The 27,476-nt window shown below is 46.7% G+C and overlaps 11 protein-coding genes across 11 annotated transcripts; 4 read left to right on the plus strand and 7 right to left on the minus strand.

The window, feature by feature from the left end:
• Positions 1-535: 535 nt before the first annotated feature.
• CANTADRAFT_271648 (uncharacterized protein) lies at positions 536-1,150 on the minus strand. Its single transcript, XM_020208020.1, has 2 exons — positions 697-1,150; positions 536-674 (listed from the first exon to the last, which is right to left on the minus strand). Exons 1-2 carry the CDS (start codon positions 1,037-1,039, stop codon positions 616-618), a joined length of 402 nt encoding a protein of 133 aa, XP_020063776.1. The 5' UTR covers positions 1,040-1,150; the 3' UTR covers positions 536-615.
• A 1,115-nt stretch (positions 1,151-2,265) lies between these two features.
• CTA7 (Cta7p) lies at positions 2,266-4,836 on the minus strand (the record flags this gene model as incomplete). The annotated part of the gene is made up of 2 exons (XM_020210195.1): positions 2,266-2,511; positions 2,590-4,836. The coding sequence occupies 2 exons, from the start codon at positions 4,834-4,836 to the stop codon at positions 2,266-2,268; spliced, it is 2,493 nt and encodes an 830-aa protein (XP_020063777.1).
• A 1,200-nt stretch (positions 4,837-6,036) lies between these two features.
• CANTADRAFT_7007 (uncharacterized protein) lies at positions 6,037-7,146 on the minus strand (the record flags this gene model as incomplete). Its single annotated transcript, XM_020211035.1, has 1 exon — positions 6,037-7,146. One exon carries the CDS (start codon positions 7,144-7,146, stop codon positions 6,037-6,039), a length of 1,110 nt encoding a protein of 369 aa, XP_020063778.1.
• Positions 7,147-7,894: 748 nt separating this feature from the next.
• CANTADRAFT_7008 (uncharacterized protein) lies at positions 7,895-8,788 on the minus strand (the record flags this gene model as incomplete). Its single annotated transcript, XM_020211036.1, has 1 exon — positions 7,895-8,788. One exon carries the CDS (start codon positions 8,786-8,788, stop codon positions 7,895-7,897), a length of 894 nt encoding a protein of 297 aa, XP_020063779.1.
• A 913-nt stretch (positions 8,789-9,701) lies between these two features.
• Positions 9,702-11,690, minus strand: CANTADRAFT_29890 (uncharacterized protein; the record flags this gene model as incomplete). The annotated part of the gene is made up of 4 exons (XM_020208318.1): positions 9,702-9,986; positions 10,044-10,391; positions 10,452-11,220; positions 11,299-11,690. Coding segments are annotated over 4 exons (1,794 nt in total), but the record flags the coding sequence as incomplete, so codon positions are not given.
• A 743-nt stretch (positions 11,691-12,433) lies between these two features.
• On the minus strand, positions 12,434-13,233 carry BUR2 (Bur2p; the record flags this gene model as incomplete). The annotated part of the gene is made up of 1 exon (XM_020207840.1): positions 12,434-13,233. A coding segment is annotated over exon 1 (788 nt), but the record flags the coding sequence as incomplete, so codon positions are not given.
• An 814-nt stretch (positions 13,234-14,047) lies between these two features.
• CANTADRAFT_90966 (uncharacterized protein) lies at positions 14,048-15,016 on the plus strand (the record flags this gene model as incomplete). Its single annotated transcript, XM_020211755.1, has 1 exon — positions 14,048-15,016. One exon carries the CDS (start codon positions 14,048-14,050, stop codon positions 15,014-15,016), a length of 969 nt encoding a protein of 322 aa, XP_020063782.1.
• A 2,417-nt stretch (positions 15,017-17,433) lies between these two features.
• IFH1 (Ifh1p) lies at positions 17,434-18,243 on the plus strand (the record flags this gene model as incomplete). The annotated part of the gene is made up of 2 exons (XM_020208841.2): positions 17,434-17,945; positions 18,036-18,243. Coding segments are annotated over 2 exons (720 nt in total), but the record flags the coding sequence as incomplete, so codon positions are not given.
• A 671-nt stretch (positions 18,244-18,914) lies between these two features.
• CANTADRAFT_26671 (uncharacterized protein) lies at positions 18,915-21,104 on the plus strand. The gene has a single exon (XM_020207844.1). The coding sequence runs from the start codon at positions 19,038-19,040 to the stop codon at positions 20,823-20,825; it is 1,788 nt and encodes a 595-aa protein (XP_020063784.1). The 5' UTR covers positions 18,915-19,037; the 3' UTR covers positions 20,826-21,104.
• A 403-nt stretch (positions 21,105-21,507) lies between these two features.
• RAD9 (chromatin-binding protein) lies at positions 21,508-24,871 on the plus strand. Its single transcript, XM_020207846.1, has one exon. It carries the CDS (start codon positions 21,768-21,770, stop codon positions 24,831-24,833), a length of 3,066 nt encoding a protein of 1,021 aa, XP_020063785.1. The 5' UTR covers positions 21,508-21,767; the 3' UTR covers positions 24,834-24,871.
• A 218-nt stretch (positions 24,872-25,089) lies between these two features.
• Positions 25,090-26,523, minus strand: PUT1 (proline dehydrogenase; the record flags this gene model as incomplete). The annotated part of the gene is made up of 1 exon (XM_020211037.1): positions 25,090-26,523. One exon carries the CDS (start codon positions 26,521-26,523, stop codon positions 25,090-25,092), a length of 1,434 nt encoding a protein of 477 aa, XP_020063786.1.
• Positions 26,524-27,476: the final 953 nt, after the last annotated feature.

Genomic DNA, 27,476 nt, shown 5'->3' on the forward strand with positions numbered 1-27,476 from the left:
TTGGGCCCTATAGCGATTGCTGGCCGTACCATGTTCCAGTGAACTCCACCACCGCTGCTCCCTTGGCCCGGCCCTTCACATGCCCAGGGCCAAGGGCTGTCCAGACGCTGCCGAGGCAAATTAAACTTGCGCCACGGGCATGGGGAAACTGATCTCGCAGGCCATCACATCGGGAATGCTGGGGGCAATCGTCCTTTGGGGGAGCCATATGTGCACCCTGCTTGCAGGCTCAGGCTGAACTGAACTGCTAAATTGGGGGCACCGTATACCCCGTTGCAACATTGGCAGGTTGCATCTGGGGCAGGTGTCCCGCCTTTGCCCCACCCCGGGTGCGGTCCCCGAACCGACTCTGGCCCAAAATACAGTTTATCGCAGGGATGGCAGGCGGTGGAAAGGCGTGGGACCAAATGGGGGGTGTAGGACCGCCATGGCCAGGCGCCACCGGGGAGACCCATTGGGAAATTGCTGGTCCTAAGCCATGTAGTGGTGATTGGGGCACTTCTGGGGGCCAACCTGCATTTTTCGGAAAATCTCCCCTATTCCACAGGGCATTTGCGGGTTATGCGCTAGCACCCACGGGCAACCGCAGGTTAGCTCCCTTAGTTCTCCCGATCGTTATCTTTCCCCCATCCGATCTTCGGTAGCCATGTTCCTAACCCCCCACCACCCACCACCTTCCCAGCTAAACCCCACCACATTCTTCTAGTCCTAACTGCACGCCCGGCTGTGGTTTCCCCAGAACTGCCCCGTGGTGGAGTGGGCCTCGTCCACTTCCCGAATAGGCAGTGCTCGCGTGGCACCATGCATCTACTGCCGTTTCCAGTGGAGAACTATGGGGTTTGGTGGGGGATTCTGGGGTACGGTGGGGGTTGGGCACTGTTGACGTCGCCTTGGCCATGATCTCGAGCCGTCCTGCTGCCCCCCTCCGCCAGCACCTCCTGCACCTCTGACTGGATCTCCCTGGATTGGCTCCCTGGTGCAATCTCCTCGCAATTGCTGGGGCCTGAGGGAAATTGCTCGCAATTTTGTTATCTAGCATTTTGCGGTCTGTACGGGCTGGCTACCTGGGTGGGTAAACCGTGCCGTACTTCTGGTACCTGCTGATGGCTGTGGTGGACGGCGATAACTCTACATAGATGCCTAGGGTGAATTTTCAATCGGTTTTCGGCGCTCGAAAACTTACTCTGGGTGTCAATATTTACTAGGTTCATAACCGTATCTACTCTCCAACCAGTCAAGGGCTCGTCACGCTGATGGGGTGATGGCGGTCCAGATGGCCTGGCGGCCTGGCGTGCAACGATGGACGTTTTGGGGTTGTTTGCACACACACACCAAACCGTGCACGTTTGATTTTCCATTTTCAGCTTTCATTTCTGTTGTTCCCCATTGCCGATCCTCCCGGAATGGACATCTCCCCGGGCCGCCTATTTTCTTCGCTGGTTCGGATCTAGTCAAACTGCCTGGAATTAAGTTTAGCAACGTCAGTTTCAGGGCGCAACTCCGCACTGGCATGTCCCGGGTTCTGCCGGCAGGATCCCTTTCCCACCACCCTGCACCGAAGCCAATACCTCGCCTAGACCTTTGGAACCTGCTCCACACTTCTCCACAAATGATGCCTGCCCCACCCCACAATTGCCTGCTCCACAATCGCCAATTGTATGCTCAATATCGATTGTCTTGCCCCCACTTTGGGGCGCCAGGTTAGCGTTTCTGGAAACTGCAGTTAAACTTCTGGTCCAGAATGCATTTCCTAGCCAGGCATAATAGACTCGTTTCACTCTTGGTCCAACAATAGGCACCTTCTAGGCCCGTTGGCTGGGCTTGGCCACACCTGGTCGCCCTCATATGTCTGTTTTGTCGCCTTACCTTTGCAGGTTGTACCTGTGGCCATGGTTTATCCGACGGCTGGATTCGAAGCTGGATGAGTTGCAGGTTTGCGGCAGGGCTGTGTAGGGTATCTTCAGCCGCTCAGCAACTATCCCGTTCTAGAAGTCCTCAGTCCGAGGATCGCTGGACGACATGTGACGGCACTGGCAGCGTCCGTCTTGAAGGGCCGCGGTCCATCTGACCATGGGGCTGGCCGGGAATTAGCTCCTTAACCGAGCTTTAGTGGGCATATGACATATTTGTTCTTTGTAGCATCTTGCCGTCTTTGCCTTGCCTTTCCAACCAGTCTGTGGTGCCTCTACACTGTAGGATGACTGGGCCGTGAAACTTTTATATTGATACATAGTGGTCGTTTGTCATAAGTGTCTGTGTTCGTGCTTATTGTACAAGATTGCCTGTGTCATCGAACTCATAGTTGAAGTCCATCCATTGGTCAAACCACTGGAGATTTCCTAACATATAGTCAACTTCGTTCATGCCCTGCCCCTCGCCACCTTCTGGGGTGCCCAACATTCCTGATTGATCAGGGTACCCATTCTGGTCGAGCGAGGTGGTGGAACTTGGGGTGTGCTCCTGGTTCGAGTACTGTTGCGGGTCCATACCGTCGCCCAAGGGCATGTTGCCCTCTTGGTGCTCGCTGGCCCTTGGAGCACTTCTGGTAGCATCTGTTGGACGTCCATGTGTGTTGTCGTCACGAACAACATCTGATCTGTGCAATTGTTTCTTCAACAACGCACTGAACTCGTCATCCTGGGGCTGCTTCCTTTTGTTGGTTCTTTCGTGGTTCAACCCTAGCTGCGAGAACATCTGGATGTTGACATCCGAGGATCCGTGGTCAATACCAATATTCCCTAGAATCTTAACATCCTCTTGTAGTCTCAAGCTCAACATTCTGTTGGCCATTTTCAATGCCCACAAGCATTCCTTGGCCATTTTAAATCTTTCTTTTATGATCACTTTGCGAGAAGACTCATCCCGGACAGATGCCTTTTTAAGGGCAGAGCATAGCTGGATACAGCCTTTCAAGATGGTTCTCGCCTGCATGATGCAAATACCTCCGTTGATCAATGTGATCGCGTAGATTCCGACATTGAATAGCAAGAGTAGCTGCTGATACCATGGCACAAATAGTTTGCCTGCTTTCTGACATTTGGTAAGAAGCTTTACAATACCGTCACAAGCATCTACTACCATGTCAATCAGCAATCCCTCAGATTCGATCTTCTTGCCCAAGTAGTTGAAGACCAATTTTCCGTGTACTGAGAGAACAATATCGTAAAAATGAAGCTTGACTTGAGTCTTGATAAGTGGACTAATCTTCTTGACTCTTGCGTATCTTGGTCGCTTCTTGTCGGCAGGGTCATGCTCTTCTGGAATCTCAGGCTCAGCAAAAATATCATCATTATTGTAGCCATTCTCATTGAACCACTCTTCCATTATTGCTAATTCTTTGTTTATTTGTTGGTACTTTACTGGCCCTGGTTCGTCATGCTTGGTGGTATGAATGAAATTAGCAATTCTGGCCAAATGAATGGTGGCAAAGGCAGCAGGAGTCAACCAGTCATCCCCAATTGCTTCTTTCTTAAAAACCATTGAAGGAAAAGGGCGCACTGTATCTTGACCGCTGTAGCCCTCGTAGCGTCCAGTTTGCATACCAAAAAGTCTGTCCATAGTGTAAACTGTCCAGAACACTCTCTTTGCTTTCAAAACCTCATATGGAGTAGCCTCCTTGAGCTTAGAAATATTCTGACCAATACCCATGGAATGGGATGTCAAGATAGCCTGGCCCATGGCATGGTAAGCTGATGTCTGACGATGCGTGACCCTTAAGTACAACGCAATCAAACACCAGCATTGAATCAACTCAAATGACTCCCATTCAAAACTGATAATGGATACCACTCGGTATCCGTACCGGAAGAATTGCTCTTCAAGCTTGAGCATCGCAAGCGAGGGCCCTCTGGGTTTGCCCATCTCCATGAATCTGATTGAGATTGCGTACACCAAGTATAGGATCGCCGAGAACAACCTGGTCTGGTTGGTTTTCGACTCGCGGTCGTTAACATTCTTGTTCAAGGTCAACTGTTCTTTCAAGAGCTTGTCGTATGCCTCGACTTGTTCACGGAACACGGTTTCGTGGAGAATGGAAAAGAGAGGGTTCACCTCGTCGAGATAGTAATCAATCAACGCGTCGCAGTCTATGTCAAGGGTGTATTCAGGCATATTGGGAAGATCTTCTGGACTTAGGTAGTTGCACCCACTCATGTTCCACCCAAAGTACTGCATCCGCGGCATTGTGACCAAGCTCTGGGACTCCTCCGAGAGATTCAGGTACATTTGATTGCAAAGCTCTGCTGTGAGTAAGTTCTGGTGTCTTCTCGAGAACCTCCACTTGCTGCTGGCACTCAACAAGGTTAGTGGAGGTTCCCTATGGGTGTCTGGGGTCTTGAAGGTGGAATTGGAGTTGGCCGCAAGCAACGACTCGAGGTACTGGACCCGGTTCTCTAGATGATCCACGTACTGCTTGTCCAAGCCTCTGTTGACCACTGGAAGCCCAAAAATGGGTGCCTCACGAGTTCTGCGCCGTTTGTATCCTTGCTGGTCTCCGTCACCGTCTGGTGACCGTCCCTTCTCCATGCCGTACGTGGAGGAGTACGAACACTCCTTCTTCAGCTTGACACACGTCACGCAAGGGCTGGTGCCTGAGCACTTGATCTTCTGGGTACGGCACCGATCACAAGCCTTGGACACTCTCATCCGGGCCCTGCCACTAGCAGTGGCGCCAGCTGCCTGGCTGACAGACTCCCGCTCGTCCTCCTGCCCTTCTTGGCTGGCTGTACCACCGTAGAGAGAGTTGGAGCCTCCCACGGAGGGTTTGTGGGTATGGTTGATGGGCTGAAGTGGCGCCTGCGGCCATTGACGTGCCAAATAACCGCCATTTCCCGGCATAGTGGTGCCATGGGCTCCAACTCCCCCGTAGCCTGGCCCTGAGCCAGCCAGCACCCCGTTTGGCAACGGCGGCAACGCAGTGGGATTGCCCCGAAGATTCAGCTCGTTAGACGCCATGTAGATATTGGCGCTGGCAGCAAGATTAGTGTGCGGCGACGGCTGGTCGCGGGCGGAAGCTCTGCGGTCGTGGTCGTTGTTAGGGTCGCCACTATCGAGGTTATCGTAGTGGATTCCTCGTTTCGACATTGGTGGAGCAAGATCCGATCACGGTCTGATGAAATTTGCGAGATCTGATAAGCGATGTCACGTGGGTGGTGGGGGGTCATTGGTGGGGGTTGGGGCATCCAGAGCAGAGGTAAGGATGTTAGTCGGCAGTTTGTTAAGAATGTGATGGCAGATGCTGTCGTTATGGATATTTTTTTGTCAGCAAATTTATGGTGTGTTACTGGTTGCCGATAGCAGGTTACAAGAATTTAACCTGTGGATCGGTGGGCAGTTGCTCACAGGTTACATAAACTATTCATGGTGAATTGGTGGTGGGGAGTCGATAACAGATTCTACTACTGGTTCGGTGAACTTCTTTAATTTACTAATGGGCAGTCGACGATATCTAATTACTAATTTATACTTATGTATAGTGTATATCACCAAGGAGATTAGTTGGATTACTGGTATGTAGGCGTTGATAAGAGATTATAATGGGGTTCTTTTATAATTTGGTTCGTCAGTTAATAATTTTCCACAATAATCTTGCGGGTTCAGCTTATTCGTGTTGATTCACTTGTGGACATCGATAACAGGTTTTTTAGCTTTGAGGCGATCTATGACAGGTTGCATTCAACGTATGTTAATTACTGATACGGAACTATTGATGCCTTAAAATGTTGAAAAGTTCTGTTTCCAATTCGGAATATAAGACCTACTAAAATGCTTTAGTTCCTGTTTATTCTTGGTGAAATATATCTTGAATTCGTGAGCCTCCTCCATATTCACTTTATCAGCATATATGGACTAGGTCATTGATTGTGTATTTAATCAGAGCTTTCTTGTATAGGTGCTTCTAATGATCATTTACGCATTGCGTTATTCCGGCACTCTACAATTCTATATGTTTCAAATTATCGTTATCATTTATTAACTCCTTTTCGGAAGCACTGTTCTGAGACAATACCTCACCAACTTTTCCTCTTTGCTACCTAACTAAGTCAAGTCAAAAACCACCTTGTTGACCTTGTGCTTGTCAAACAAGTCAAAGGCTTCCTTGCTGTCCTCCAATCTAGGCTTGTAGTCAATGAAGCTCTTGAATTCTCCCTTGAGTTCCTCGAAGATCTCGAGAGCCTCTGGGAACAAGGACCATGCATGGCAACGGCCAAAAGAAATGTTGATATTCTTCAAGTAGCACTCAAGCCCATCGAAAGGAAGCTGGTCATGGGCCATGCCGATGGAAGAAATGAACCCATTACGACGAACAGAGTCGTATGCGGTCTTCAAGGCCTGTGGAGCGCCCACAACCTCCAACACTGCATCGAAACCAACACCTTGTGTCTCATTTTTGATGAATTCCTTGAGGGCATCACCTTCGGTGTCAAAATTAATGGTTTTGTATGCACCTAATCTCTTGGCCTCTTCTATTCTGGATGGCACATTATCCACACACACCACCTTCTTGAACCCAAAGTGCTTCAATGCACGGAGGGCGCACAATCCGACAGGGCCCAATCCGAGCTGGAGCACCGTCAAGTCGCCAATTTCCTGGGCCTTGATGTTGGCAGTAGGCGATTGCTTGCTGAAGTCCACGATCTTCTTGACTCCGTAGTACCCGGTGGTGAAGATGTCTGCCATAAGCACGTATACAGAGTCATCGACATCGCCAGTAGTTTCTGGCTTCTTGATCAACGAGGAGAGGGCGTACGGAATACGCACGTACTCAGCCTGGCCTCCAGCAAGACCCACCTTTCCAAAGGTGTTGGTCTTTTCACACTGGCCAGAGTAGCCGTGAACACAGTACCAACAGGTGCCACATTGGACGGTGAATGTGCTCAACACATCATCACCAACCTGGAACTTGTCATCGCCAATGGCCGAGCCTTTGGCCACAATGGTTCCCATGAACTCGTGCCCAATGATCTGGCCGACTGGGCCCTTGATGTGCCCACGATAGGTGTGCAAATCGGTACCGCACAATCCTGAGTACTTGACTTTCAAGATGACATCGGTGACGTTTTCGATCTGGGGAGTTTTGACAGTCTCTGTTCTGATATCTTGTGGTCCGTAGAAGACAATTGCCTTCATCTGCTCTGGGAGTGACATGGTGGTGTTGGTTGTTGGTTGTTGGTAATTAGAGATTTCCAGTGTGGGGTTATATAGTGAGGAGCCTTGCCACGTGACCGGGGAGTATCCGGGAATGATCCGGTAAGCGACCCCAATCGGGTATTCCGCTACCGTTGGGCGAGACCCATCGCATAGATGCGACAGATCCGACACCTGTGCGGGTAGTGGATGCTGGAGAGGAGGAGGGGTTGCAAAATGGAAGCGATCGTTCGACAATCTGCCCAATCTGGGAATCCGATGATTCACAACCTGAAAAATCTGATCCCAGAAGGCCCCACAACTGGGCATTTCTTCTCCTTATGTGTTGTAATCGACACAGTGCAGGCTTGCGATTCGATGACTCGTAGTCGCAAGACTAATCGGGCGATTCTTGATCTCCTTTCCAGTAAATATAGCATGCACCGATTACTTCTAGGATTTTGGCTGGCTTGAGTTAACAATTTCCGATTTCTGTGATTCAATCAAGCATAGATGAAGAAACTCCTGGTAATTTGTTCCAGATGTGGTTTTTATTGGTGCTTGACCGGTGTCCATATTCGACACCTTAGCTTATTCCAATTATCACCATTGAGTCTGCAAAATTCCAAAGGTCGGGGTTTACTTTTCAAACTTCTGTGCAATATTCTTGTTTTGCCGTAAATCTGACTAGAATTTACTTGGTAGACCAATCTCAGTTGAGATTATTGGTGTATTTCTCGTGAAAGCTCCTTATCCACTAGTTCTATTCTCACATGATGTACTCAAGAGCAACAACGCATGCTTCAGCCATCCGTACAACGAAAAGCCCATACTTGTTCAATCGTTTTAGAAGGTTGATAAAAAAGAACAAGCACACGTTCAAGCACACAACGGCTCTTGCTATCAAGAATGCGTAGAAAACGACTAGCGATAACAGCTTCAAGTACCAGCGAGGCATGGACTTGAGACTGACGAAGTACTGCTCCAACACGTTGGAAAACCTGAAGAGCAATCCGGTTCCCAGCACCTGGCAAGTCACCGGTTCACCCTCAGGGTAATGGCATGCTAACTGTATGGCCAGGGCGATCATGAGTTCGGGTATCTCCACAAGCAATGCCCACGCCAGACTGTCGGCATATTCGTTCAGCAACACCAGGGTGATGTCCATTCCGTGACGCCTCATTAACACACATCGGTTAATGAACGCTGGCGAGTCCTGGTACACGTACGAGATGGTTTCGTAGATGAAGTTGTTGCCAAAGCTGATGATCTTGAAGAATCCGAACGCATGCTGCAAGTAGACCGATAGTGTAGTCACGAAAAGCATTATTCTCATCATCCGGATCATCAACTCCACTGCTGTCACGAAGCTTTGCATGGTGGCTCTGCGCATCTGGGGGACGTACTCCGTCCAGAACCGTCCGTACTGGAACGTGGGCAACGGCACATAGTCTCCCACATAGACCACACCCCAGTACGAGCGAAACAGCCTTGCTGCCTCTTGCCGCCTTCTTTCTTGTATGAGTTGGTTGAGTCTCTCTAGCCTTCTTAGCTGCTCTCTGGGATCATTGTTACCAAGAAGCTCATCAGCGTGTCTGTTGTAGAGCAACTCGCCAATTCCCACGTCCAAGTGTTCGAAGATATCCACATGTGGTTCTGCCATGGTAGTGGTTATGGATTTAACGATTTGGGAAATGCGATTTGAGAAATGAGATTGAGACAGGTGTATAAGGCTAAGGGGTTTGCGGACGGGGAGGCGGACAGGCTGAGGCATAACCGTCCACCACTCACAGACCAGTTACCACCCATGAACCAGATCCCAGTGTCTTGGCAATTGTCCCAGTTTATGTGGGGTATTTTACCGTACTCTAGAAGCATATGGTTATACTGTTGGGGATAATTGATGACGATACAGATTACGGAGGCAGAGTAGAAAACATGCTTAGTAATATGATTCCGAACCTAAGATATCACACTCAACGTAGTAATGGAGTTTTTTCTGTTGAAGAAACAGAAAACGAGGGAGATAGCGAACTCAACTTAGTAAATGGACTTCAGTTGTGGGCAATTTTGTTTAACAGAAAACTTCATTTGGTGATAATCGGCTGGTTTTGACTATGCTCTTTCCAATGGTGAAGTCCCCAACAACAGAGTACCCAAAGAAGCAGGAACGCCGGTTTCACGGCTTCAAAGATTGGGCATATTATAAATGCCAGATTCTTCTTTAGAAAATCCTTTTTGCCTTTGATAGTCCAAATCAAACAGCAATAAATAAACAGTTTAATTGGGGGGCTTATAATTCATGACCTACGAAGCTATAATTGTTTCCTACTTTTGTTACTATTTCATAAATTTGATAGAATTCATTAGCATTCGCAAATGAGACAAATGGTTACAAAATTATACATTGGTCTTTTTGCATTTGAATGTTAATATGAGGCAAGCCGGCTCGCCATCAAGCATTGAAGTAATTATTTCTTCGAAATGTAGTGACATCCCATTAAGTCTTCTAGCAATCGATCTTGGCACACTTACAAACCCTCATGTTAATTTTCCAATACACCAGCCCAGCTCTCCACAATATCTGGCCAAACACCATATATATCCCTGTAAGAAGCAAACCAAAGCCGAACAAAATCTTTGCTTTTCTCTGTATTTTCTTCAAAAACATTTGCACCTTTAATCTTATTCAAACAAGTTTTCAACATTGGCTTGACCAGATATTTCAGACAGCGTGCAAAAGACTCATCTGTACCTCCATCAAATGTTGCTTCAACCATTAATAAGGTAGATTCGTACTCAAATATTTTAGGCAAGAGGAATTTGTTAGTTCTTGGATACTCCCACAAGCTGTGAAGGGTCTTGGTCTCGGATATTCTCTTTTGTTCTGGATCTTTGACCACTTCTTCTCGAGGGACAGCCTGCTTTTTCTCCAGATAGAGCATTTCCTTTTCGAGTTCCCATGCTTGAAAAATTAGTTCCCATCCATTTTCGTATTTTCCTAAAACATCTTCGTCGTCAAACAATCTAATATCATGTTCCTTAGTAACTTGTAGCGGACCATAGTCTAGTTCCAATAGAAAGTAGTTTTTGAGTGTTATAAAAAACCACAAACAATTTAAGTGGAGTCCTCCATGAAGAAGAATTCCCCAAAGAATTCTGTCATAGGCTTGAAGTACTATTGGGTCGTCCGGTAAACTGGATGTTGTCACAAGAATGTATTTTCGTACCATTTCGATAATAGCATCACTATCGTACTTGAATGCCTTGGTAATTGTGTTTTGGCCGTGGTCAATAGTGGAGTGTATGGTTTCTTCTGCATGCACAAAATTAGCTTGCATACTATTCTCATTTTCAATCTTGATCCAGCTTCCTCTGGTATATGAGAGTCTCTCATATACTTTACCACAACACAAGAAGAAGTTACCAAGGCGGCCACTCAGGAACTCTTGAGGGAAGGAATAATCCAAGTAAGACATTCTCGAAAGTGTGCTTTGTAATTGAACTTCATTTGAAGAGGGTACTTGAATGTAGCTAAGGCATGTGTACATAAGTGCAACTCTTTCTGTTGATTTAGATAAAAATATGTTTCCAGCCGCAAGTCTTAGCTTTGCCTTTACTCCAGCAACAAATCTGTTTACCCATTGGAAATCCTCTATGGCCAGTTCGTAATTTTTCTTGAAATAATTTATGTATCCTCTAATAGTCTTGTGCTTGACAAAAGTTTCACAAATTAACAAAATTGATTTTGGACTTGTAATCGACTTATAGCTCCACGTTTTTAATTGGGAAAGAAGAGTTTTTGGACCCATTCGGTAGTCAATTTCTGGAAAGCTTAACAAATCATTTTCCAAGAATGCATATAGTATAGCCTCATGATACAATAGATCACCGAATAGATAGTTGGGACCCATGAGAATAATTGCATGAAAAATTGGATTGAGAACTTCAGAGGTGGTTTTTGATTCCTGTAGACACTGAATTGAAGTCTGTATGTATTTGTGTATTTGAATGCACTTTGAGCTAAGAGAGGGACTGGGTAATTCAACAGACTGAGAGTAGTTTTCTGCTTGTATGTGAAGAGGTGGGATTTCCCTTACTGGAGTATCTCTGACAGTTAGTATTATTGGGGAAATGCAATCTAGACAGACCAAAAACGTATATTCTACTTACTCCTTGCACTCCACTAATTTATTAAAGCTTTCCCTTTGAGCTTCGTCGATTCTTCCTAGTTGTTGCTTCATTTCGATAATCTCCCCAAAGCACGAAACAGCCTCGTCCAACATTCCAAGTTTTTTGAAAAACTTCATGAGATGGCGTATATATTTTTCACGTTCTTCAAGATCATCTTCCAATTCAATGGATAGCGAAACCTCTCTCAATGCACCTCCAATGCGGCCTAATTTGAATAACGTGAGTCCAAAGACGAAGTGGATGAGAGGCAGCGAGGAGATTCGAAAATTTGGCATAAGGGCCAATACGAGGTATGTGTTACCATCCTTATGATGCTGCAATAAATCCAGTGTGAGTGAAACGATCTCGGAGGAAGTACTCATAGTAGAATCGGTATCTTCACACTCCTGGGTTTCTTCCGACATGGTCCTTGATAGTTGTATTTGTGGTGGGTGCAAAAAGAATGTGCAGGAGAAGAAACTACAGTTTTGCGAGAACAATAAAATCCCTACACTTTGTGAACACGATGGTAAGGGAACACGAAAGTAAGGGACACAACGGGTGGCATCAGCTATATTAAGGTAGCTTTTAATGAATTACTTGAATATTTTGAAATTGAACCATTATTTATTTTTTTCTCTTTCATTGATTTCTATGCTCTGAATGAATCATTAGGCTGCTAAATGAACCAAATAAAGATACCTCTGACCAACTACGTCTATATTTTGTGGAATGCACTTTATAATATACAGTGGAGTTGTCCACTCCTCAGGGAATATCCACGTAGAGATATTGAGCACATGAATGTACTCTCTGAACAAAAAACTTTAAACCTTGGGGGTAACAGTAATATTACAAACGATATTAAACACATTATGTTTGAACATGTTAAGAATGAGTTTCGCCAATTGGTTCACTTATTTCATCATTCGCTCTGGCATCCGGTTCCCGAGTGATCAAGGGCTCATTTTTGCTTTCGTTGCCACTAGAGGTGACTTCTGTTGCAGCGGGAATTTCCAGACTAGAGATCGAGCTGGTAGTACCATCAGTTAGGGTAGCTTCTTTCTTTGAACTGGAAGACTCTTCCCGAGACAGTTTGCTGGAATTTTTCTTTTCTTCATCCTGTAAATTATGCTTAATGCTTGCGTTCTTGACAGTACTCATGAATGCCTCTTCGGTAACCTCTCGCAACCTTTTTCCTGCAACCTTATTGCTTATCACTGCTGGGTCTTCTTCGCTGGCCTTTAAGAGTTTGATGATGTACTTATAGCACAGCCAGCATAACTCCATTTCTACCCCCAAATTCCTTATCATGTAGTTTTCAGGCAAAATCAATGAGTCGTCGTCAAACTTTATCCTCCCCTCTAAAATCACAGCTATCATTAACGTTCCGAACAATGTATAGATGTCGTAGCACACCAATACTGGCAAGGAGGAAATCACCTCGAGCAATGACACAGTATTTTTTAGTATATCTGCCTTCTTCTTATGGAACCCACTGGTATCATCTGGGTCCTGTATGCTCAACAACTCGTCTCTTATTTCGTACGGCAACTCGAGATTGAGGTCGAAGTTGAGCGTCTTCAACATCATCTCCTCCCTGTACAAAAGTTGGTCTCTCCATCTCCAGAACATGTCGCTTTGTTCGTCTATAGGCACCGCAGGATTGGGGTTCTTTAAATTGCATGCACTCAATGCGATCTTGTCAGGAACTCGGTATGTATCGTTGAGCTTGCACGAGATGGCCACCGCAGCACTGGCAACAAAGTACTTGGAGGACGATATGGGCATTCTCATGTAGAATCTATTGACATAGATGGTTGCTGCTAAAATCGTAGGACCATCTAGTTTGAGTTTGGATGCAAGTTTGATGATAAAATCGTGGATCGACTCCCTTGCTTTGAGTTCCTGTGGTAGCGACATCTTGAGCTGTGCCCTGCTGGGAGTTCGAAGGAGAAATGAGTTCTCCAGGAACAACCAAGAACGAGGTTTGGACGACGATTGGGGTTGAGATCGAGAGGTATGGCTCGAAGACAGGCGAGACAGGCCCGCTGCCAGCACCTTCTTGGGCGGGTTCTGGCCCCAAGTGGATTCTGCCTTCCTCTTCGTAGCTTGCATTGTGGTTTGGAATTGGCAGAGTATCTTGTTGAATTTTGTAGTAGGTCGTGCGCTTACGACCCAGGTAGCGAGAAGTATAGCGTATGGGAGAGCACAAGATGAGTGCAACAATGGAAGGAGGAAACTGCGCTTTCGTCTGATTGATATACTCCTGGACCTGTAGGAAGCGCTAGCCAATGGTGAAGGACGGTACTCCGCCAGGGGGTTATAGCATATTAGTAAGCTATTACGTAATACAAGGCTATTGTCATCAATGGAGGAGAAGGAAGAGTCCTATCCGTATGTGGATCACTAACTATCATTTCAGGGAATCACAGTGGTCTCTAAGCCCACGCGCCTCCCAATTCCTCCGTCAATTCATCTCCCACTTCTTCCCACTTCTTCTTCCAATTACTCTCCCAGTGCTACTAAAATCCGTACTTCACTACAAATATCTGGCAACCATCAATTAGTCCACAGCACACTTCCACACACTCCCACCACTCCACCAACATTCACATCCACCTTCCTCTGTTCAGATCGCTACTGGCTCCATGCTAGTGCGATAAATGGCTTGTCCTGCACACACGCGTGAAAATTTTCAGTATCGGAACATCGACACATTTAGTACTACAACCATCTCAGCACCACCATGTCCGACTCATTCATGCATTTGGTGCGTCCTAACGTGTCAGCCCCCGCTGCTGGCTCTGCTAACGGCCCAGCCAACATCAAAATACACGCGCCAGCCCTTTTCCAGATATTAGAAATCATTCCAAAGCAAGCACTTGACTCCAACAAAAGAATCATTGGTACGTTGTTGGGTATAAGATCGGAGGACGGATTGGAGTTCGAGATCCGTGACGCGTTCATGGTCCCCTGTGACGAGACGGGAGACTCCATATCCATTGAAGACCAAACCCATAAGTCATTATACCAATTGTACAAGAAGGCCCACCCCAAGGAGTCTGTGTTGGGATGGTTCGGCAGCTCGGACGTGTTGGACGGCACCACCCTGTTGATCCACGACTTCTACTCCAAGGGCAGCGACCGTGCGTTCCCCCACCCTGCCATCTACCTCAACGTCGACTACTTGACCAAGAACAACGAAATAACCGCCCCCAAGTTCAACACATACATCGGAGCCGCGGTCGGAAAGGGTCCCTCGGGGGTGCAGGTGGGCTGGAAGGCCCCCAACACCACCAACTCGTACATTTTCACCCCGATCCCCAACCAAGTTATAAACAGCACCGTCACCGAAAAGATCTCCTTCAACATGTTGAAGAACCAATCCATAAATAAGAACGCCATAACCTTGTCTTCCGACATGTCGTACTTGTCGGACCAGTTGGACGCCGTGACTGCCAACATCGACAACTTGTTACAATACATCGACGCCAACGCTGGCTCTTCTGACAAGGACCTCGACTTGTTGCGTTTGTTAAGCAACAACTTGTTGAGCAAGCCCCAAATCTTGACCGACTTGGACAAGTTGGAGACCCACTTCCGTGACCACAACCAGGACGTGATTATGATCGAGTACTTGACCAAGGCTGTCAAGGAACAGATCGAGTTGAGCGCTCGTTTGACTGCCAGTGCTGAGGCCGACAAGAAGTACTAGGTGCGACTAGCGGTACTGATGAGACTGACGAGTGGTATTTACAAGGATGCTACTGTATCTCTAGCGGAGTCGCTACTGAGTCTTTGCTAGCTGTCTACTGAGCTCTGCCTAGCTTCTACTGAGCTCTGCCTAGCTTCTACTGAGCTCTGCCTAGCTTCTACTGAGCTCTCCCTAGCTGTCTCTGATTCTGTCACTACTGATTTGTCTCGTCCATTCTCGCACTGATTCTCGCTAACTCTCCGGCGATGCCACAATAGAACAATACTACGCTGTAATCCGCAATCCCCCTCCCTGCCCCACCTGTAAGTCACACCAGAACCACCACCAAATTTACCACGAATAGCCTGGAATCCTTTGCCATCCTGTTCCTGCTGTCGTAATCCCCTCTCCAGCCTCTGCCCCTGCCGTAGTCCCGTGCCCCATTTTATCGCCCTGCACCAGCGAGCACCATCGTGCAATCCCCTAACTCATCGTGAAATATCTCATCTCGAAAAAAAAATATAACTTCACAGCATTCACTGAACGATAAGCAGTGATACCGACCCCAGTGGACCCAGCCTAGACCACCTCCCACCGAGAGACTGAATCCACATTATCCCATTTATTGCCCTGGAAACTGTTAGCCTCCAGTACCATCCTTACTGTTCCTGGAACCTCTCCAGCCAAACCCTGATCTCTGGAACCTTTCCAGCATCCACCCATTCTGTATACTCCCGTATACCCTGATCAGTTCTTCGTGAGATTCTGGCAATCCCATCAGACTATGTACACTTTTGACAACTTCTACCATACACTCAAACATCAGCGTTTCATAAGAAGGTGTTGAATTTAGCATGGCCAAAAGTCCCAGAAAATCGGCAGGTGCTCCGAGACCCACCAAGGTCCCGTTCAGAACTGACAAGAAGCTCGCTGGCAAGAGGGTAGGCAGCTACGCCTACAAGGACCTTGCGGCTGCTCCCCAGCGCAGATTCAGTATCATAGACTCGTCCTCGGACGAGCCACGCTTCAACGACTCCGACGACTCCGAGTCCTCCTTGACAGCAGTGTCTGACGAGGATGTCCAGAAGTTTGCCCGCAATTCGGGTGCAAAGACCGCAGGCAAGCTGTCGAAGAACTACGGCAGAAAGACCAACATCTACGCCCGCAAAAGAACCCCCAAGAAGACATGGAAGTCTGAGCAGGCTGTGTCCGACTCAGACGATGGTGAGGCCTCTTCTGACGATTCTGACGACTCAGATTCCGGGTCGTCTTCGTCAGACTCCGACCTCGACTTCGTGAAACTCCAGGCTGAACGCAAGGCCAACTCCATGAAGGCAGTGAGAGCTATGAAGGGCTTATCCAAGCAGCAAAGAAAGAACATCCAGAACAATGTTGATGATGACGACGACGATGAGTCCAGCTCCGGCGAGCTGGTGTTTGAATCTGGATCTGAGGTCGACATTTCTGACCTCGTAGCATTGACCAAGCGTGGAGGCTCGAAGACAGTTTCCAAGCCCAAATCCACAAACCGCAAAGCATCCGTCTCCAAGCCGTTTGGAAGAAGAAAATCAGAGGCTGTCTTGCCAGAAGATATCAACTTTAAGTTCGAATTCGACGACAAGCCAGAAAGCGAGGACGAACAGGTGCTAGAGCAGATCAACCCTGATCCAGAATCAGCAGACGAGGATATCGGAGAGGAATTGTCTCCTGAAGCTCAGGACGGCTTGACATCAAATACTCCCTTGGACTTCGAGTTCGATTCGTTGATCCAGGTGCCCAAAATCAAGGAGGACGAATTAAACTCGGACGATGATTATGAAATAGACGACAACGAGCTTTTGGCCACCTTGCAGGCAGATAATGGCATGGACGAATTCTTGAATGACAGCACCAAGGATCAGGATCTCCGTCACAATTCCATCGGATCGCTCGAGGACGACGAAAACGACCCTTTTCTTATGGAAGAGGAAAAGTTCTTGGTCAACGAGTTTGAAAACAACGGATTTGACGACGAAGGAATTGATATCGAAGATTATGATCTCAGTGAGGTCTCGAGAAACTCAATGCTTGACTCGTTCAATCTCAACAACGACCCAAAACAAGTTCTACAATACGAAAGCGAAAGTGAGGACGACGACGAGGAAGATGATGAGGAGGACGTCTATGACGACTTCATTGATTTCAATGAGCCCATCTACGAGAGTCTCGGGAGCTCCAAATCGTCCAAAGCCAAGAAGAACAAGAGAAAGGGCAGCCACGGCAGCGACGACGACGACGACTCATACCTTTGGAACTATTTCTTCAGCTCAGACGGCAGCAGCGGAGAGGAAGAATGGGCCCCTACCAAGGAGAGCAATGTACAAGACGAAAGCACAGATTCGGCTGAGAAAAGACTTGATCTTCACCACAGAAAGCCGTACGTGGAAGAGTCGCTCGTGGAGAACGATTATGACAGTGGTGAGTCCACTGATGTGGATCTTTCGCTTCCAAAGTCCTCCAACAAATCCAAATTGGGTTCCAAAATGGCCAAAGAAGTATTGTCGTCCAAAACCGCAGACTACAGGCCTCCAGTGCTAGGAACCTGGGTGGCTATCGACAGCAAACCGTTTGGAATTATCGACGGATTATCTACCCGAACATTGAATTCCAAGCAACTCGAACCACGGTCAAAACCCAAGAAATTGCCGGGGGTATCGGTTGCAAATGCTGGCACTGGAACCACTTCAGACCTGGCCCTCGGCTTGGACGAGTTGTTAAACATCAGCGAGTTGGATGACGACGACGAGAATGATGTACGGATTTGGAGAGACTTCAACAACCAAAAGAATCTGGTGCCATTGGGAGCGTTCCGTAACAAATCGGTGTTGCAGAACTCGATTATTCATGCCGAAAACGTCACCTCCCACTACAACCACACCAGCAAATCGAACAACGACTTCAACAAGAGGAGGTATTCGTTGACTAACCATGGTCCATCTCCCAGTGCTGGTGGGACTGCTCCCCCCAAGAGAAATTCGGTCTCCAAACCCAAAAAACCCAGACGAAACTCCTCCACTTCTTCTTATGGTTCTGGAACTATCAAGAAGGAAAACTCCAAGCTCAAGCGTAGAAAGGCGTCGATTGTGGAAGCGGTTTCTGAGGGATTCCGGCCCACCAAATCAGGGCTTTTCAGCGAGCATGCTTTGGCAGACGTCGAAGAGGTTTTGGGTGACGATAATGAATTGATGGCTTTAATTAAGGGTTTATAGTCGCAGAGCGAACTGTGAATAAATATGAGACAAACTGGTGTAGTCTAGCGGGGAGATCAATTGGTAGTAAGATATATTAATTTTACTAATAAATTATACATATATATAAAGGGGCTACTAAAGGAATTTAGAGTGTGCCACTGGAGATACGATAGTTGGAACAAGCGTCCCTGGCGTAAATTTGAGAGCAATGCTTAAATTATTTCTTGAGTAGATGATTACCCAATACCTTGTACTTGCCTTGACGGAACAACTGACTTGATATGATCACACAGACTAGCATTCTGGCTCTGGTTATCCGTGGATAAATAGTCTCCAGCATAGTAGTGGGACGCTCGAAGTTCCCGCTAGGAGTAGCACCGCCGTTCTAACAAGTCTCGCTAAGTGCGGAGAACTTCCCGCTACGGTGAGCAATAGCCCCATTTCATGGGGAGCCACAATCCTTTCAAAATCAGCGTAGACGATCAATTTTCCAGCCTATGCAGCTTGTAGACTACTTCTTAGCTGCTTCTGCTGCCAGTACGTATTTCCAGTGACTATTGCCTCTATTTTCATCCCTCCAGCGCTCTTCCTAGCCCCCTCGCTAGCCTCCCTACCGCTGGTCGTGTGCGTTCAATCGGCTACACTGATCATCTCACAACATTTATCATTCTTCAACGACAAAGTCCGACCTCCCACCACCCACCACCACCAGGTCCTCTAGCAAGCAAGTCAAACCATTACCCACAAGTACCACCCAGCAATCTTGTCAAAACACCCGTCCCGCCATAACCACCACACAGTAGCAACCATCCATGTCTGAGAGGAGATCTGCCAGAGCCAACAAGGGCAAGCACTCCAAGCGAGATTTGGACCTGTACCTCTACGACGAGAAGACAATAGACCCCCAGGACCTAAAGCGAGTCAAAGTGGACGACGATGCGGATTACCTCCAACAAAACCAGGACGAGGAGGTGGTCCGGTGTCTTCCCTGTGGAACCACCCAAGAGAACTACAACGAAGAAACAGACACAGGAGGAACATTCATACAATGTGACGACTGTAACACCTGGCAGCACGCCAAATGCATGGGATACAACTCCAATAAGTCTATACCCGATAACTATCAATGTAATGTGTGTAACCCGGACCTATACAAGAAGAGTTCTTCTTCCCAGGCCACAGCTAGCGCGAAGGGCAAAGGAGGTGGCATCGCCACCAGCTCTAGTGGCGCAGATCAGAATAAACAGGAAGTTCTCCATGGACTTGCCAGTATCACTGCATCCCTCAAATCAGACCATCGGTTGAGCACTGCTAAGGCATTTTTCAGCTACTTCAAAAAGAGCTTCCAAAACGACAAGACCGACCAGCAAAACGAGGATCTTGCCGCTAAGTGGGCTCTTGAGATTGAGGAAATTATTTTCAAGACATATCCCGATAAGAAGTACACCGAAGGAGGAAGAAGAATATTGTTCATCCTCAAAAAGCATTTTATGAAGGAATTGTTGGAGGGCACTTTGACGTTTGAAGATTTGGTCAAAAAGACTCCTAAGGAAATCAACCGAGACATTGAGAAAGTCGAAGAAAAAGTACGGGGAAACATCAAGAACATTATCTTGACCGCCAACGAGCCCTCAGATATAGTGAGGAGAACGCACAAGGGTGACATTATCAGAGAGAACGAGAACGACCACCTTGATGACATAGATCTGAATATCACAACTAAAACCGTGGACCACAGAATATTCGAAAAGGAAAAAGAAATCAGCGAAGAAGAACAGAGAGCCATTGAGAATAGAAAAAACAGCTACCTCAACATGAACCCCCGTATAGAGGATGATGATGATGATGACGACGAGGTCCAGGATGTGGTGTCAGCTGAAACCGAAAACAGTGAAAAGGTTGATGCCAAGTCCTCTGAATCGCTGGATCTTGAGCATGTTCATGAAAATGTTTCTGAAGACGATTTATATCCAATCTTGACAGGTAATGCAAAGGCGAAAGCCCCCGATAGTCGTAATAACCTCAAAGTATGGACCGGAAGAATCACTTTCCCCGATTTTGCGTCATTTGAAGGGTACGGCGAATTTTACTCTAGTCCCGACTACGACGAATTTGCCTCTAGAGACGAATTGAAACTTCACACATCGATATGTTCCGATATTTTAACTCAGGATTCCTACTTTGTTGAGGGAAGGTTGGACCGTCAAAAGGCTGATGCCTATTTGAACAAAATCACCAGCAGTAGAAATCTATATCTCGTTGAACTTAAGCCATCGAAACACGACGATGAGCAGTTCCAAAAGCTCTACAAGTATCTACTCATAAAGAATAAGGTGGGTGTATTGTCAGACAAACCATGGTTCGTTAAGGACGCCTACCTTATTCCGGTAGATTTTAGAGATGAGCACTTGCCCTATTATCTCCTGAGCCAAAGGGCCGATTTAAGGATCGGACTTTTTGCGTTGTATTCAGTGAAGAAAGAATACCGTCCAGCGGGATCCAATACTCCAGCCCCAACCGAGTATCCAATGGACTTTTTGAAGAACCTGAGCTTGGCTGGTGGCAACGAATTGAGCCAGATCATGTCCCAGCTTCAATAGGGCATTCCATTCATTGCATTGTATATTAAGTAAATATTCCTGTATCATTATCTATGATTTGTATGACAGTCTGTGAATTTGAAATTATCAGCAACATCCGAGAATGAATAATATTGTTGCACCACATTCATGCCACCTAGATAATGGGGTACCAAATGCTCTCTCAGAGAGCTGCTTGCTTTTCTTCGAGATAATGATTATCTGCTCCCGCAGCATTTTGCCGGATACTCTAGGTCAGCGTGAGCAGAAATATATATAACTAGCTAAATAATACAGACCTAATAATCCAAAACTTTACCTTTAGATATGTAAAACGAGCCCATTCGACAGGTAGTCGGAAAATAACATTTTTCAAAGCTGTGTTTGTTAATATATTTCCAAAAGCACAAAATCTATTATCTAAATAAAAGAGATGAAATTATTGTCAGTCGAGTCCTTTGTGAAAATTTATCTCTTTTTTCCAACTAGAGTATATCGGCGTCCTCTGTAGCAGCACCGAATGCCTTGTGTATCAGGTTAAATCTACACCAGGTGGTAAAATGATTCTACCTAATGGTGCATCATCTGGCTTCTAAATGGCAATACCTTTTAGATAGAAAATTACCAAAAGATCGAGTTTCTACTTCATTGTCATAATTTTTCAGTAATTGGAGAATTATCATCATTCCACTTCCATCTGGTCAGAATTTGCAGATAATAACTGCCACCAATCGATTCTAGTCATGAAATAATTACTTCCTCCAACCTACTCCACGGCAATTATTAAGCCATTTCGCCTATAGCATCCTTACTACCATACCCCTACACGCCTCACTAACCCGACCGTCCATACGTTCTCCCAGTCATTACGTACTCTCAATCCATCCAGACATTTTGCACCTCCACACTTCTAGCGCGGAACCATACCTGAAATATATACCCACCTACTTAAATCCATGCCCTATGGTCTCAAGCAACCTACTAGACCCGCCTAGTCTAGACCCGGCGTCGAACCACTACGACACTAGCAGGCTCCAGGATGACTACAACAACAGCCTTGTTTTTGCCAGTGACGACCATGACAGCCAACCTCCATCAAAGAATACAGAAACCCAGCCAGACTGCAGTTTTGCAATGCAGTCTCCCAACCGTTCGATTGGCGATGGTGGTCCCTTCAACGAAACCACAATCCTTGAAACTGCTGGCGTTTTAGGACAAGAAACCCAGAGAATACGACCGGGGCCCAATCAAGACTCCCAGAGCACCCAGGCGCTGTTATTTGCACCAGAATACAACGATCCCCCATTGGCAGCGGACACCCAGCCAATCAGCCACCAAATCTCCCAGCGTCACGGTCCTGGCGCTAACCGCCTGTTCATACCACAAGATATTGAGGACACCCAAAAGATCAATACCCAAACAGCACCAGAACAAGAGGAGGCTCGGGGTATAACTGAAACGAAGTTACAGCATCCACAAACAGCCGCGGAGCTCCAAGAGACCCAAAAGATTGCATCCCCAAAGCCCTCAGCGACACAGCAGACCCAAAAGTTGGACTCCCTACAAGCATTTCCTGGCCCTGGGAATCTTGAAGATACCCAGAAGATTCACGACACACAAAAGATTCAAGCTGCCGTTACAGATGATGAACATACTCAGAAGATCCCAAGCCAGATTGCAGTGGCATCTCCGATTTCTGAGTCACAATCCCAACCACAACCACATGAAAATACAGGCTTCTCCAATTTTTCTGAAGCAATAGAAGACATTTACCGAGGAATCTTAGATGATACCCAAAAAATAATACCCTCTTACGACTCGGAGTCCCATGAACGTGTTTCCCATGTAACCACTTCCAATGGCAGAAGCACAGGTACAAATCCAACACAAGTCATTACCCCAGGCTCTTCACAACAAATTGATCGAGACCAACATGAACTGCAGAATGAAGTCATCCCATTCTCAAAGCCAAGCAGTATAGAGTCTCAAGGCGCTGGCTATGATGAACCAAAAGTGGCACATAGACAAGTTCTCAACACCCAGGAGCAGTCTGATTTGGGACTATCGCCAAAAGAATCTCCAGAGGACGAATTCTCGACTGGTCTGAGAAGCTTCAGAGAAGGTGAGGAGGTGAGGACGGACGATGAGAGAATGAATGATGACGAAGATATGACTGTTTTGGAGCATCAATACGACGACAGCGTCTTCACCCATAAGAGAAGAAAGCTCCGAGCCAACTCGCCATTGGTTTCTAGTCCTACCAAACCCACATTGCACCAATTCAAGTCTTTTAACATTTCAAGCAATACTTCCAAATTATCGAGTATGGTCATACATCCTAAAAGTGATCCAGTGGTGCTTGAATCGGCAAGCGAAATTGTTGAGTCCTCGCCAGTGGTTAAAGTGACCGACTTTCTACAATTACCCCCAAGGTCTTCACCTACAAAGGAGAACAACGTCTTTGAAGAAGAAAGCGATGGATCGGATATGTCTGACATTAATGAAACAGGAATTGAATTGCCCAAAATCACCAGAAGAAAAAGGAAACTAATCATAGAATCACAGTCACAAATTAATTCTCTTGAAAAGCCCATCTCTAATCCTATTTTACGTAAGGAGCTACTGTCTACGTTACGTGAGAGTAGTATCAAAAATCCTGATAGTATCTGGGGAACATACAACTTAAAAGTTTACACAGGTAAAATTGTTCAGAGAGGAATAGACCAACTGGTGGTTGAATTCTCTGAGGGTTTGTATAATATCAACAATTCAGACTTGTATCTCCTTGATATCAGAATTGGTGATACCATCAGGATAAGAACATCCACTTCCAAGTTTAGAGTCACTGGATTGTCTAGGACCGACGGAGATCTGATTCAGTGTATTCGAGGCTATAATTATGTTTACATTGATAAACAAAGTACCAAATCAAGTGCTGAAATTGGAGTTCCTTTGAGTGATTGCTATATGGAATTTTCTGATTGGATATTACATCAGGAGAGATATGGCTTGGTATTGAATATTTCGGGAAATTCAGGAGATGAGCATCTTCCTAGCCGTCGTGCTCAAAGAGCACAAACTAGAACTCAAAGGCAGAGAACCCAGCCTGCTAGAGCCGTATCCAATCCATCGCGCAGTCATATTGAGAAAGAGAGCCTAGTTTCAACTGCTGGACCGGTTGTACTGGTTGTCAAGAAATCTTTATTCATCAACCAATTATTTTGCATAACCTCGATTGATGGAGAAAGGAAGGACCAAATACAGGCATTGATCGAAGAGAATGGAGGAACCCTAATTGACGAAGGACTTAATGAACTCTTCGATTACACCAGTGATTCAAATGGGCAATTGACCCTCACTTCTGATAAATTGGACCAATTCACCTTTGGATGTATGATATCCAATAATTACTGTCGCAGTGCCAAATATTTGCAGGCGTTGGCATTGGGATGGCCTATCCTTTCTGATTCATTTATCGTGGATTGCGTCGAAGGCAAGACCTCGTTGAATGAGTGGCCGGTTTACCTTCTACCAGCAGGGCAATCTAAAGCATTGAGTTCGGTGAAGAGCTTAGATGTGTTTAGCTTCAGAAGAAACTACGAGAATGAAGAAAAATTGGTTGACCAACTTCACAACAACGGCCACTTGTTACGCAGATTCAACATCGTTGTGCTCAATAACAGGGCCAATGGAAATACCTTGGAGACCTGCAAGTTTATATTCTACACACTCGGATCAAAATCGTTGAAGTACTGTGCAAAGCATGAAGATGTTTTTGATTATTTAAAGGAATTGAATGATGCTGGAGAGCGTGATATTTTGATATATGATGATGGTGGAACGGTAAGTGAAAAGTTACAGGGTATGCAAAAGCCAAAGAAAGAACGAAAGAAAGGAAGAACCAGGAGAAATGGTGACGTGGCGACTCAATCTGACCTGATCAACTTTGGAGTAATTGACTGGGAGTGGGTGGTGCAATGTGTGATAAGTGGCTATATTTGGAACAGTCCCATCTATACGATCAGCTAGACTTTCATAGACAATAATAAAACATGGTGTAAGTGGATTAATTGTAGACCTGGTTCTAGAATTGGCAATTCGTGGTTAGTGGGTTGATTGTTGAGTCCATATTCTAGAGGTGAGCTAAACAAGTATTTTTTACAATTGAAAGTCCTTTTGTATAAAGATCATTAATTCATTAATATAACTATAAATGCAGAGATTGTGGTGAGGGATATAATACAAAACGATGGAGCGAACCATCCCTAATACCAGCTGATTGTACTTAAGCACCAATCAATCTCTTACTCAAGACTTGAGTAACAGCCTTGACCAATGGCCATCCATTGTCGTTCTTGACAGCATCACCGTTTTCTTCCAATCTTCTCAACAAGTACTCCTTGGTTTCCAATGGTGGACCCCAGGCGACGTACTTGATGATGTTGTCGACCTTGTAGTTCTTGATCAAGTTGTGGGTGATGTTGTCGGCCATACCCAACAATTGACCCAAAACGATGTTGTTTCTGTTCTTGTTTCCTTGGTAGGCTTCGTTGGCCAACGCATGGGTGGCCAAGGTCAAGGAGACATCGTTGTGGGAAGCAACAACCAAGTGGCCAATCAAGTTGCCGTTACCGGAGTCGGACAAAATGGAGTCAATGCAGTAAGTCATGCCTTGGTTGTAGTTCTCATCGGTGTTCTCCTTGGTGGAGTGGATGATTTCCTGTCTGTTCTTTTCGGAGTGGATGTATGCTCCTCTAACCAATTTAATACCCAATCTATAGTTGTTTTCTCTAGCCAACTTTTCTTCCAATGCCAACAATTCCGAGGATTGACTCAAGTACATTTGCAAGGTGCCGACAATGGACACAGGCATGTTTGGCTTGTTGAACTTGGCGTACAATCTTCTCTGCAATTCGTAGACACCTTCCTGCAACTCGTGCTTTTCGGCGTCAATGACAGCGACCACGAAGGGGGCGGTTCTTTCGGGGTGCTCGAGGGCCAAGTTCTTGTTGGCTTCGTAGATGGTGCCACAGACCTCCTCGGCCTTGGCGACCAAAGCGTCGAACTTGGCAGCGTACTCTTCGGTTTGGTAGTTCTTCAACACGGCAGCAGCGTCCTTGACGAAGCCAGTGGGCTTCAAGGCCACGTAACCAGGGGGAATGCTGTTGATGTCCTTGCCAGACTCCTTGATGGTGTTCAAGGTGTGGGGGATCAACATGTCCTTGATGGAGCGCTTGGTTTCGGCCACAATGAAGTCGGGATCGACGTTGTCGTTACCGTTGCAGGCTTCGATGGTCAACGAGAGCATCATGTTGTTGATGCCTCTCTCGGTCAATCTTTTTGCGGTGACGGGAAGCTCTTCCACCGTCTCGCCTCCGCAGTAGATCTTGTAGACCAATGCCCTGATGATGGGCATGGGCACGTAGGGGAACATCTTGATGCAGAGGTTCAAGATGGGCTTGTTGAGGGTGGCCAATCCAATGACAAAGTACGACAAGAGCTCGCCATTGGTGAAGTTCTTCAAGTACTCGGTGGAGGTCTTCTCGAGGCTGGCAGCGTCGTGCTTCAATGCCACGGGCGATGGGTAGTTGACGTTGCCCAAGGTGGTGTTGTGCTTGTTGGGAGACTCGTGGAACGCTCTGGTCACGCTAGCGAGCAGAGGAGCGACGCGAGGGGCGAGGGAGGCACGCACGGCGGTGTGGCGAAGGGTTCTGATCATGGGACAGGCTCGATGGTGGACAGTCCATCGGGGGGGGTGTCAGCCAGTTTATATAGCGAAGAGATGCCTGGCGTCAGCCCGGCATTAGCCAGGCTAGTGTTAGCGATCCCCCGCCTAAAAACCGGTTTTGCAGCGAGCCATCTTCGGAGTAAACATAAGCGAGCGACAAAAGATAGTGACGCCAGCAGGAGAATGCGATGAGCGATCCGTGCGCGCGCCCGAAAAGGGGTGGTGGCTAGCGAGGGGATGGGCGGTGGGTGTCGGTAAAGTGCGGCAAGTTGCGGCAGTATTGTAGCGTAGGTGACGGCGAGGGCACGCCATTTCTCGCGGAGAGCCACCCTCGCTGTGGCCTTCCTGGTGAGGCCACAGTTGGTTATCTCTGCTGATAGCGATAGGGACGGGGTATGATGGTGTGGGGACGGAGGGGACGGACGGTTACCGGAAGGTGTGGGGACGGATCTGACCACCGTTGGTTCCGTTGTGCTGGTTTGGGTTTGCACCTTGGGGGGTTGGTGCCCTGCATATGACTATGGGTGAGTCCAAGCGAATGGTGATGTAGGTGCTAGCGAGAGATGGATGTCGGCCTCCGACCCCACACGGTTAGGTACGGGGATGTGGCTCAGAACATGTTGTTGTATGGTTAATAAGCGTAGGAAAAAGGGAACCACAGTGATTGGTATATTGTGAATATTGTGAATATTGGTGGGAATATTGGTGGGAATATTGGTGGGAATATTGGGCTGTGAATTGCACTGTGAATTGGACTGTAACTTGAACTGTGATTAATGATTGGTAAATATTGGACTGTGGGACCGTGTTGGCCAGTACATTTTCAATTTCTAAGCGAGCGATTTGTAATGGACTATTTCTCTCTACAGCGAGTGATCCGTCTGGATAGCAACAGAGAAGTTCCTTTCTGGAAAGTACTTGGAGTTGTGTCCAGCCTTCGAGTC

This window comes from Suhomyces tanzawaensis (genome assembly GCF_001661415.1).
Source record: "Suhomyces tanzawaensis NRRL Y-17324 unplaced genomic scaffold CANTAscaffold_5, whole genome shotgun sequence".
NCBI classification, from domain to species: domain Eukaryota; kingdom Fungi; phylum Ascomycota; class Pichiomycetes; order Serinales; family Debaryomycetaceae; genus Suhomyces; species Suhomyces tanzawaensis.